At 46.9% G+C, this 12,575-nt stretch overlaps 1 protein-coding gene across 1 annotated transcript; it reads right to left on the minus strand.

The window, feature by feature from the left end:
- Positions 1-1,019: 1,019 nt before the first annotated feature.
- LOC119921817 (olfactory receptor 14K1-like) lies at positions 1,020-11,884 on the minus strand. Its single transcript, XM_038741843.1, has 3 exons — positions 11,419-11,884; positions 1,303-1,358; positions 1,020-1,112 (listed from the first exon to the last, which is right to left on the minus strand). Exons 1-3 carry the CDS (start codon positions 11,882-11,884, stop codon positions 1,020-1,022), a joined length of 615 nt encoding a protein of 204 aa, XP_038597771.1.
- Between the last annotated feature and the right edge of the window lie 691 nt (positions 11,885-12,575).

The raw sequence follows: 12,575 nt of genomic DNA on the forward strand, positions 1-12,575 counted from the left end.
CTAGTCCTAGGTCTGTCACTGTCTGTAGTGTGATGCTGCAAATGTCAGTAAAACTTTCTGTGCATCCTTTTCCTTTTCTGTACAACAGTGATGAAATTCTCATTATATCTCCCATTTTTTACTGAAACCCTTTGTAGGGTAAGGACTGTGTTTGAACCCAGGAAATTATATGTAATACAGTGCTGGCATATCGTAAGTGCTTAACAGATATCACGATTATTATTATAATTATGAAGCTTGAAATCTTGATCAGTGGCCATAAACCCTCCTTGGTGGGGTCCAGGAAAACACAGAATACAATTCTTATGCACTCCATGCCTTACTACAGAGAGACATCTTCGTTTCACTTCTCCTTTCTTCTCTCCTTCCCCTGATTACACTGCCTCCCTCCCACTGCCCTCTTCTCCTTATTTTCCTCTAAAACGGAGAGGGAGCAGTTAGTCTGAAGCACCAATCGAGGGTTTGGTGAAAAACGGTGAGACAATTCTCAGGACACAAGATGGAGTGAGAAAATCTGGAATAGCTATCTTTCTATTTGTTGTTTTTAGAGTGTAAATTCCTGGTGGGCAGATGACATATCTCTCTTTTCTGTTAACCTTTCCAAATGATTCATACTGTGCATTGCAATTAGTGGGACCTCAATAAATACCATTCCAAATCGGTCAATGATACTTATTAAGTGCTTACTGTGTGAGGAGCACTTTACCAAGTGCTTGGGAGAGTACAGAATAATAGCATCGGTGGACACAAACCCTTGCCTCGGGTAGTTCACAATCTTAGTGGAATGATTCAAATTAAGAAGCTCCAACTTCTCTTGCCCAGCAGAGAATTCATCAATCATTCAATTGTATTTATTGACTCCTTACTGTGTGCTGAGCACTTACTAGTCATCTTGGGAGGGTACAATAAAATGTAGTTGGTAAACATGATTTCTGGGGTCTGACTCACAGAACCCATGGCAAATGATTAATTACTGCTGTTACGATAAAACTCCTTGAGGGCAGGGGTCGTTTTAGAACTCAGAACACAATGTCATATCTGGACATTGATAAACCAACTATTCTGTCACTGCAATTGACCCTGTAATTTAACATCTCTCTGTGCTGAATTTTCTAGTATGAGGATATCCTCACTAGCACAAATCAGCCACTATCCTCCCCGTGGTCCTACTGAGAATTTCAGGTTACAGTGTGGTTTTCCAACTCCAGGCTGTCTTTCCAGGTGTGAAAAGGACAACTGTGTCATTTCTCTATTGTGTGACTGTTGTCCTGTATTTTCCTGTTTCTTCTTACTCTATGCTACCCTTGGCTTCCTCAGGTTCAGGCTCCGTGACAAAGAGGGGAGCTTTGGGTTGATTCCTGTGGAGACAACACTGGTGTCCCCCAACACCAGGTGCAAAAGTTTCCAGCATCGAGAGCCTCTGCTGCCATGGGGCAACCTCGGGTTGCCACAGCAGTTTGTTCCCGGCTGCCTCCTTTTCTCCTTTCCAAACCGCAGTCTGAGCTGAGCTCCTGTGCCCTGCAACACACACCGAGAACAATGCTGTCTGCTGTTATTCAAGGATGAATGAAGGGAGCACGTCAGGGTGTCATAGAAGGAAAAGGGAGAAGAGGATAGGAGGGCTTAGTCAGGGAAGGCCTCTTGGAGGAGATTTGCCTTCAATAAGGCTTTGAACGTGGGGAAAGTAATTTTCTGTCTGATATGAGGAGGAAGGGCATGTCAGGCCAGAGGTAGGACATGAGCAAGATGTTGGTGGTAGGATAGATGAGGTCAAGGTACAGTGAGAAGGTTAACATTAAAGGAGCAAAGTGGGTGATCTGGGTTGTAGTAGAAGAGTAGCAAAGTCTGGTTGTAGCGGGCAAAGTGAATGAATACTTTAAAACCTATGGTGAGGAGTTTTTGTTTGATGCAGAGGTTGATAGACGACCATTGGAATTTCTTGAGGAGTGGGGAAACGTGGACTAAACATTTTTGTAGAAAGCTGATCTGAGCAGCAGTGTAAAGTATGGACTGGAGTGGGGAGAGACAGGAGGCTGGGTGGTCAGCAGGAAGGCTGATATATTAATCTAGGCGGGGTAGTATAAATGATTGGATTGATGTCGTAGCAGTTTAGATGGAGAAGAATGGGCAGATTGTAGCAATGTCGTGAAAGTGGAATCAACAGGAATTAGTGATGGATTGTAATATTTGGGTTGAATGGGAGAGAGGAGCCAAGGATAATGCAAAGGGTTACTTAGTGAAGAGGGGTTCGAAATACAGGCACGGTGATCTAGAGGATCTGCCTCTGGCAACTGTTTCTGTAGGAGGATGTCCTCACTAATCAATCAATCTATCAGTCTGACTAACTGAACATTAACTGTGGGCAGAACACTGTACTAAGCACCGGAAAAGTACAATAGACTTAATAGGCATGATCTCAGACACCAAGGAGCTTTCAGTACCGTAGGGAAGTCATTGTCCCTCCCTGTCCTACTTTTGCCAGGCTTGTATCTGCTGGATTGGCTTCAAAGTGCTGGGTATCACGTTATCAAGGTCAATCTGAGACTAAGGAGAAGGCAGAACCAATTCCTCCCTGGTTGTGCCCTGGGAATTGCCCCATCTCTGAAACCAGGTGGCCTGCCTGTACTCTGGAGACCCTTTGGGACTTGTACATCTCCCACTTCTTGGACTTTTCAGTGGACAAGGCTGTGCCAGTCACAGACCAGTCCAGCCCCAGAAGGGAATTCATGGTGCTTAAAATCAAAATTATTTTAAAATTAGCGAACCTCCACAAGATGTGATCGATGGCCTACAGTCTTACAGAAGCAGCAGGAGAAATTAAGCACGGACCCACTCCAGGTCAGTGATCTCCCTCTGAAATACATGGGGTTGATCAAGTACTCATTTCTAACACGATGCTAAATGCTGAGTGAAACACAAGTTATCAGTAAGATGTGAGTAGAGACCACCCCCTGGTCCTCAGTAGGGGACATGAGTGTTTGAGAGGGGAAGGCCTCTTGGAAGCAATGTGATTCTCATAAGTATTTGAAGATAGTGAGAGTGATCGTCTACCAAATATGAACAGGAAAAGAATCCCAGGCTAGGGGAAGGATGTAGGCAAGAGGTCAGAGGTGAAGTACACAAGATTGAGGTAAAATGAGTAGGTTGGCATTATAGTAGTAGTAATGAAGCGTGTGGCTTGGGTTGTACTGTGTAATCAGCCAGGTAAGATATGAAGGGCCAGGCCGAACGAGAATTTAAAAGCTGAGAGCAAGGGATTCTTATTCGATGTGGAGGTGGATGGGGAACCACTGGGGATATTTGAGGACTGGAGAGACCAATCAATTGAAATTGATTAATCAATAAATCCTATTTATTAAACACTTACTGCGTGCAATGGACTGAGCTAATCATTTGGGAGAGTACAATACACCAATAAATAGACACATTCCCAGATGACAACAAGCTTAAAGTCTGGAGTGGGAGATGGATGTTAAGATAAATAAACAAATTACAGATATGCAGCTAAGTGCTGTTGGGCTGAGGGGTGAAGAGAGGGTACAAGTCCAAGTGCAGGGGTGATGCAGAGGGAGTGAGAGATGAGGAAATGAAGGCTTAGTTAGGGAATACATTTTGGAGGAAACATGCTTGTGATAAAACTTTGAAGGTGGCAAGAATAATCACCTGTCAGATATGTAGAGTAACAGCACTCTAGGTCAGACGCATGACGTGGGTGAGAAGTCTTCTTGGCAGTGAGGTAAATGAGACTGAGGTGCAGTAAGTAGGTTGACGTTACACGAGTGAAATGTGTGGGCTGGGTTGTAAGAACCAACCCCTTGAGCTATGTGCTTGAAGAACCTCTTCAAAATTGGCTCCACTCAGAGCGCCATAGAGGCCCGCCATAGACGCCCGGGACTCCGTTCCCGAGAGGCCGGCCCGCCTGCCATCACACCGAGTGGCCCCCGCTGCTCCCGGAAGGATCCTCTCTTCAGAGCGCCGCCATAGACGCCCGGGATTCCGTTCCCGAGAGGCCCGCCTGCCATCACACCGCGTGGCCCCCGCTGCTCCCGGAAGGATCCTCTCCTTAGAGAGCCGCCACAGACGCCCGGGACTCCGTTCCCGAGAGGCCCACCCGCCATCACACCGCGCGGCCTTGCTGCTCCCGGAAGGATCCTCTCCTCATAGTGTGCCGCCATAGACGCCCGGGACTCCGTTCCCGAGAGGCCCGCCCGCCCGCCATCACACCGCGTGGCCTCCGCTGTTCCCGGAAGGCTCCTCTCCTCCGAGCGCCTCCATAGACGCCCCCTGCTTCCACCCCCCCCTTAAGCGACCTTCCTTTTAGTGTCCCCCAACCCCCCTTCCAGGTCCAGTCCTGACTGACTCTCCCTCCCGCCTCCACCCCGGGAAAAGGGCCCTTGTTATCACCAAGTTACATTAACGACAACCTCATTCGCACCTACTCAGCCCTCCTGTCCCTCCATCAAATCCCGGCCCACGTCCTCCCCAGGGCCTGGAATGCCCTCCCTCTGCTCATCCGCCAAGCTAGCTCTCTTCCTCCCTTCAAGGCCCTACTGAGAGCTCATCTCCTCCAGGAGGCCTTCCCAGACTGAGCCTCTTCCTTCCTCTCCCCCTCGTCCCCCTCTCCATCCCCCGCATCTTACCTCCTTCCCTTCCCCACAGCACCTGTATATATGTATATATGTTTGTACATATTTATTACTCTATTTATTTATTTTATTTGTACCTATCTATTCTATTTATTTGATTTTGTTAGTATGTTTGGTTTTGTTCTCTGTCTCCCCCTTCTAGACTGTGAGCCCACTGTTGGGTAGGGACTGTCTCTATATGTTGCCAGCTTGTACTTCTCAAGCGCTTAGTACAGTGCTCTGCACACAGTAAGCGCTCATTAAATATGATTGATTGATTGATTGATAGTAAGAAATCAGGGAGGTAAGGTAGGAGGGGACAAGGCGGTTGAGCGCTGTAAAGCTGATGGTAAATGTTTCTGTTTGATACGCAGGTTCATGGGAAACCACTGGAAGTTCCCGGGGAGTGGGGAGATGTGGACTGAACATTTTTCTAGAAAAATGATCCAGTCAGCAAAGTGAAGTATGATCTGGACTGGGAAAAGAGGAAGCAGCAAGGTCAGCCAGGAGGCTGCTGCAGTCATCATGTCAGACTACAATAAGTGCTTCGATCAACATAGCAGCAATTTGGATGGAGAGTTAAGGATGGGTTTCGGTGGTGTTGTGAAGGTAACACCAACCGTATTGGGTGACATATTGAATATGAGGGTTAAATGAGAGAGATGTCGATGATAATGGCAAGGGTACACATTTCTGAGACAAGGAGCACAGTGGTGTTTTGTTCAGTGATCCTAAAGAGAGGGGGAGGACATAGTGTGGGGCATACGATGAGGAGTTCTGTTTTGAGCTTGTTAACTTTGGGGTGACAACAGTAAATCCAAAATGGAATCTCTTGGCAAGAGTAAATATGAGGCCACTGAGATGAAGAAAGTTATGGCTGGAGAGGTAGATAAGGGAATCATCCATGTAGAGAAGGAAGTTGAAGTCATGGGAGCAAATGAATTGTCCAAGGGAGTGGGTGTATTCCGATAATAAAAGGGGATCTAAAACAGATCCTTGAGGGACTCCCACATTTAGAGGGTGGGAGGCAGAGGAGCCTGTGAAGGAGATCAGAAAGCAGCGGAAAACTAGAAGAGGACAGTGTCAGTGAAGCCGAGGTTGGATAATGTTTCCACAAGAAGGGGGTGGTCAACAGTGTTGAAGGCAGCTGAGAGGTCAAGGATGATTAGAATAGAGTTCTTTGGGTATGGCAAAAGGAAATCACTGGTGACCTTAGAGAAGGCAGTTTCAGTGGAGCAAAGGGGAAATCAACCAAACTTGGATGGATCAAGGAAAGAATTGGAGGAGAAGAAGCAGACAACATGCTCAAGGAGTTTGGAGAGGAGTAGTAGGAGGGAGATAGAACAACGGCAGATGGGACTTATGGGGACGAAGAGGGTATTTTTAAGGTAGGGGATACTTGAGCATGTTCACAAGCAACGTAGAAGAAGTCACTGGGAAGTAAATGGTAGAAGATGGAGTCAGAAGCACTGGTGGAAGGTGTAGATTTTGAGAGGAGAGCTACTCTTTATCATCATCCTTGTCAATGAAGGGCAATGGAATGACGTTGTGAGAGGGTGCAGTGAATACCTGATGACTCACTGTCATGGAAATATATCTGGATTCTACCTGGAATCTTTCTTTATTAAGTGCTTTTTGGTGAAAAGCACTGTGCTAAGCACTGGAAAGAGCACAATATGATAGAGTAGGTTCTTTCATTCATTTACTCGTATTCACTGAGCGCTTACTATGTACAGAGCATTGTCCTAAACACTTGAAAAGTACAATTCGGCAACAGAAAGCAGTAGGTAGACATGATCCCTTCTCTTAATGGGTTTATAGACTAGTTGGAGAGACAGTCATCAAAAGAAATTACAGTTAGGGGAAGCAGCAGAGTATAAGGCTATGGACAAAGTGCTGTGCGACTGGGGGTGGGGTCAATAAGAACGTTCTTAAAAGGATACAGAACAATAAATAAATAAATGATACTTACTGAGCACTTACAACGTACAGAGCACTGTATTATGTGCTTGGAAAACTACAGCACAACATGACCACTGCCCTCAGGGAGCTCTGCCACTTGTCAGTTTTGTGACTTTGTGAAAGTCTCTTATCTTCTCTGTGTCTCAGGTACCTCATCTGTAAAATGGTGGATTAAAACTGTGAGCCCCACGAGGGACAAACTGATTTCCTTGCATCTACCCCAGCGCTTAAAATATTGCTTAGCACATAGTAATCGCATAACAAATACCATTGAAAAAGGAGTTAACATACTAGTTGGGGAGACAGGCATGAAAATAAATTATAAGTACTGGAAGTGGCAGCACATAAAGATATGGCATAAGTGATGTGTGTTTGGGAGTGGAGTGAAAAGAAATTCTCAGAGGGCACTTATTCAAGTGCATAAATGACATAGAAGAGAAGGCCAGTAGAATGGGGAAATGAAAGTAGAATCAGAGGAGTCTATTTGGAGAAAATGTGATTTAGTAGGGTTTTTGAAGATGGTGTGTGTAGGGGTGTCACTACAATAGCTGCATGGCCTATTGGAAAACCGTGAGGCTGGGAGTCAGAGGACCTCTGTTTTAAGCTGACTCTGCCACTTGCCTGCTGGGTGATCTTAGCAAGTCATTTAACCTCTATGGGCCCCAGTTTCCTCACCTGTATAATGGGGAATAAGAACAGTTCTTAATCATGTTCTCCCTCATACTTGGATTGAGAGGTGCTGGTTATCTTGTACCTACCTCAGCACTTAAAACTCTGTTTTGCACGTAGTAAGTGATTAACAGATACCGCAGTTATAATTTTATTCTGTTCTTTCTGGGCCAAAAGGCACTCCTGCCTCCTGTCACCCCATCAGATTATAAATATTCTTTAAATTGGTCATACCTCTTCTCCAGAAAACCCTCAACGCTTAGAACAGACTCAGAAGATGTTCAGTTTAGAATGTTCATTCATTCATTCAGTCGTATTTATTGAGCGCTTACTGTGTGAACAGCACTGTACTAAGCACTTGGGAAGTACGGCCCCTACCCAACAGCGGGCTCACAGTCTAGAAGGGGGAGAGAGAAAACAAACCAAAACATATTAACAAAATAAAATAAATAGAATAAATATGTACATGTAAAATGAATAAATAGAGTAATAAATATGTACAAACTTATATACCGGTGCTGTGGGGAGGGGAAGGAGGTAAGGTGGGGGGATGGGGGAGGGGGGAGGAGGAGGAGAGGAAGGAGGGGGCTCAGTCTGGGAAGGCCTCCTGGAGGAGCTGAGCTCTCAGTAAGGCTTTGAAGGGAGGAAGAGAGCTAGCTTGGCGTATGTGTGGAGGGAGGGCATTTCAGGCCAAGGGGAAGACGTGTGCTGGGGGTCGACGGCGGGACAGGCGAGAACGAGGCACAGTGAGGAGATTAGCGGCAGAGGAGCGGAGGGTGAGGGCTGGGCTGTAGAAGGAGAGAAGGGGGGTGAGGTAGGAGGGGGCGAGGTGATGGAGAGCCTTGAAGCCGAGTGAGAAGCTTTTCCCTGATGCGTAGGTTTATTGGTAGCCACTAGAGATTTTTGAGGAGAGGAGTAACATGCTCAGAGCGTTTCTGCACAAAGACGATCCGGGCAGCAGCGTGAAGTATGGATTGAAGTGGGGAGAGATAGGAGGATGGGAGATCGGAGAGGAGGCTGATGCAGTAATCCGGTTGGGATAGGATGAGAGATTGAACGAGCAGGGTAGTGGTTTGGATGGAGAGGAAAGGGCGGGTCTTGGCGATGTTGCGGAGGTGAGACCGGCAGGTTTTGGTGAAGGATTGGGTGTGAGGGGTGAACGACAGAGTGGAGTCGAGGATGACACCAAGGTTGCAGGCTTATGAGACAGAAAGGATGGTAGTGCTGTCAACAGTGATGGGAAAGTCAGGGACAGGGCAGAGTTTGGTAGGGAAGATAAGGAGTTCAGTCTTGGACATGTTGAGTATTCGATGGTGGGCAGACATCCAGATGGAGATGTCCTGAAGGCAGAAGGAGATGCGAGACTGGAGGGAGGGAGAGAAAGCAGGGGCAGAGATGTAGATTTGGGTGTCATCAGCGTAGAGATGATAGTTGAAGTTGTGGGAGAGAATGAGTTCACCACGGGACTGAGTGTAGATAGAGAACAGAAGGGGACCAAGAACTGACCCTTGAGGAATCCCTACAGTTAGGCGATGGAAGGGGGAGGAGGAGCCCGCAAAAGAGACTGAGAATGAACGGCTGGAGAGATAAGAGGAGATCCAGGAGAAGACAGAGTCTGTGAAACCAAGTTTGGATAGTGTGTTGAGGAGAAGGGGGTGGTCCACAGTGTCAAAGGCAGCTGAGGGGTCTAGGAGGATTAGGATAGAGTAGGAGCCGTTGGAGTTATCATGTAGGAGGTCATTGGTGACCTTTGAGAGGGCAGCTTCCGTAGAGCGTAGGGGACAGAAATCAGACTGGAGGGGGTCGAGGAGAAAGTTGGCATTGAGGAATTCGAAGCAGAACATGTAGACGACTCGTTCAAGGAGTTTGGAAAGGAATAGTAGGAGGGAGATGGGGCGATAACTAGAAGTTGAGGTGGGGTCAAGAGAGGGTATTTTTAGGATGGGAGAGACGTGAGCATGTTTGAAGGCAGAGGGGAAGGAACCAGTGGAGCGTGAGCAGTTGAAGATGAACGTTAAGGAGGGGAGAAGGGACGGAGCGAGAGATTTCATAAGATGAGAGGGAATGGGGTCAGAAGCACAGGTGGCCGGAGTAGCACTTGAGAGGAGGGAGGTGATCTCATCTGAGGATACTGCTGGGATAGATGGGGGAGTAGCGGAGAGGGTTGAGAGCCGGCGGGTTGGAGAAGGGTGGGGAGTGACGTTCGGGAGCTCAGACCTGATTGATTTAATTTTATTAATGAAGTAGGAGGCCAGATCTTTGGGGGTGAGGGAAGGAGGAGGGGGAGGAACAGGGGGCCTGAGAAGGGAGTTAAATGTACGGAAGAGCCGACGGGGATGATGGGCATGGGTGTCAATAAAGGAGGAGAAATAGTTTTGTCTGGCAGAGGAGAGGGCCGAGGTAAGGCAGGAAAGGATAAACTTGGAGTGAACGAGGTTGGCATAGTGTTTAGAATTTCGTCATCAGCCTTGAGCAGCTCGAGCATAAGAACGAAGGAGGCAGACAGTGGCAGTGATGCAAGGCTGTGGGGTACTGGTACGAGAGCAGCGAAGGGAAAGGGAAATGAGGGAGTCAAGCTGAGTAAAGAGGGTAGAGTTGAGAGCAGTAATCTGTTCATCAAGATTGGGTAGAGAGGAAAGGGAAGAAAGGTGGGGTGTGAGGCGCTCAGAAAGATGGATGGGATCGACAGAGCAGAGGTCTCTGTGAGGAAGTAATACAGAGTTGCCCTTTTCACACCTGGATGGACTGGAGTTGGAAAACCACATTCTAACATGAAATTCTCTGTAGGGCCATTGGTACGATATAGGCTGATTTGTGCTAGTGAGGATTTCCTCATACTAGAAAATTCAGCACAGAGAGATAGTAAACTGCAGGGTCGATTGCAGTGAGAGAATAGTCGGATTATCAATGTCCAAATAGGACAAAGTCTTCTGAGTTAATAAACAAGACCCCTGACATCAGGGAGCTCAATTTTACTTCCAGAAATTAATAAACTGCCATGAATGTTGTGAATCAGTCCCCAGAGATCGTTTTTATCAACTATATTTTGTACCCTCCCAAGTGACTCGGAAGTGCTGAGTAGGAAGTCAGTAAATATCACTGAATGATGGGTCAATTTTCTTCCGGGTAAGAGCAGTTGGAGCTTCTTAATTTGATTCATACCACTAAGATTGTACATTATCCGAGGCAAGGGATTGTGTCTACAGATGCTATTATACTGTACTCTCCCAATCACTTGGTACAGTGCTCCTCACACTGTAAGACTTAATAAATGCCATTGACTGATTTGGAATGGTATTTATTGAGGTATCACTAGCTGCAGTGCAGAGTATGAAGCATTTGAAAAGGAAAACAGAAAGTAGAGATATGTCATCTGCCCACCCGTAGTTACTGCTCCAATAACAACGAATAGAAAGACATCTATTGCAGGTTTTCCCACTCCATCTCAAGTCTTCGGAATTATCTCCCCGTTTTTCACCAAACCTTCCATTTGTGCTTCAGACTGACTGTTCACTCTTCGTTTGAGAGGAAAGAAAACAATGGGGAAGTGGGAGGTTTGCAGTGTAATGGAGGGAAGGAGAGGAGAGAAGAGAAGGGAAGAAAAGATGTCTCTCACTCTAGTAAGGCTTGGAATGCATACGAATTGTAGTCTGTGTATTTCCTGGACCCCTCTATGGAACATTCATGGCCACTGGTCAAGATTACAAGCTTCATAATGATAATAATAATCGTGATATCTGTTAAGCATTATCATATGCCAAGCACTGTATTGGATATAGTTTATCGGGTACAAACACAGTCCTTACCCCACATAAGATCTCAGCCTACGTCAGAGAGAGAAGAAGTGTTTTATCCCCATTTTTCAGAGAAGGAAACAGAGGCACAGAAAGTTTTATTGACTTTTCCAATGTAACACTACAGAGAGTGGCAGACCCAGAACTAGAAACCAGGTCATCGGAATGCCAGGCCAGTGCTCTTTCCACTAGGTCACCCAGACAATGCTGAGGTAATAGCATTCTGGAGTGAAGACTGGTAAAGTCAGAGGCATGGTCAGGGCAGTTCGTAGAGAGGACCTTTTATTCGATAGATGGTTTCTCCTGAGAGAAATGCTTTGGCCATAGCAGCCTTCCCATCGCTGCCTTCATGTCCTGGTTCCTCAAGCTGTAGATGAGGGGATTAAGAGTAGGGGGCACAACAGCATAGAACACAGACACCACCAGGTCCAGTGCAGAGGGAGAGTCTGATATCGGCTTTAGATAGGCAAACATACCAGACGTGACGAACAGAGTGACGACGACCAGGTGGGGTACACAGGTGTAGAAGGCTTTGGAGCGGCCCTCCACCGATGGCATCCTCAGCACAGCTGAGAAGATGCGGACATAGGAGGCCACGATTAGCACGAAGCAGAAGACAGATAAGCACATGCTGATGGCTAAGCTCACATTTCCTGGGAGATGGTCAGTGGAACATGCAATTCTTAGCAACTGGGGACCATCACAGAAAAACTGGTGGACAGTGTTGGGGCCGCAGAAGGAAAGAGAGAAGGTGCTGGCAGTGTACGTGATGGCACTCAAACAGATGCTGAACCAAGAGGCAGCCAACATGTGTACACAGGCTCCGTGGGGCATGATGATCTCATAGTGCAGGGGGCGGCAGATGGCAACATAGCAGTCGTGGGACATCACGGTGAGCAGGGCCAACTCTGATCCACCGAATAAAAACACGAAGAATACCTGGGCAGCACAGCCCAGGAGAGAGATGGAGTTGATATTTGTGAGGGAATTGAAGATGGATTTGGGGACTGTGACGGAGATGTAGCCAAGGTCAAGGATAGACAGGTTCTTGAGGAAGAAATACATAGGGATGTGCAAGTGCCGGTCAAGGGTGATGATGGCAATGATGGGGAGATTCCCCATAACGGCTGCCAGATAGACCAGAAGGAACAGCGCAGTGTGGATCAGCTGCAACTCCCGGATGTCGGAGAATCCCAGGAGGAGGAATTCTTTCAATGTTGTGATGTTAGACATGGTCTGGGAGATGTCATGAGCTGCCTGCGAGAGTGAAGAATGGTGTAAAGTCAACATCTCATACTGAGAATCTTCTGAGTCTGCTATTAGTGTTGAGGGTTTTCTGGAGAAGAGATATAACCAACCTCAAGAAACTTTATAATGTAGTGTGGTGACAAGAGGCAGGAGTGCATTTTGGCCCAGATACAACAGCAAAAAATGGTAATTGGGGTACCTGTTTAGAAATCTTTGTGGCAAACCCAGGTCTAAGTGCTGGGGTAGATAAAACATAAACAGCACCTCATAGCCTAAG

The sequence above is a fragment of the Tachyglossus aculeatus genome, unplaced genomic scaffold, assembly GCF_015852505.1.
Source record: "Tachyglossus aculeatus isolate mTacAcu1 unplaced genomic scaffold, mTacAcu1.pri SUPER_30, whole genome shotgun sequence".
Lineage (NCBI taxonomy): Eukaryota > Metazoa > Chordata > Mammalia > Monotremata > Tachyglossidae > Tachyglossus > Tachyglossus aculeatus.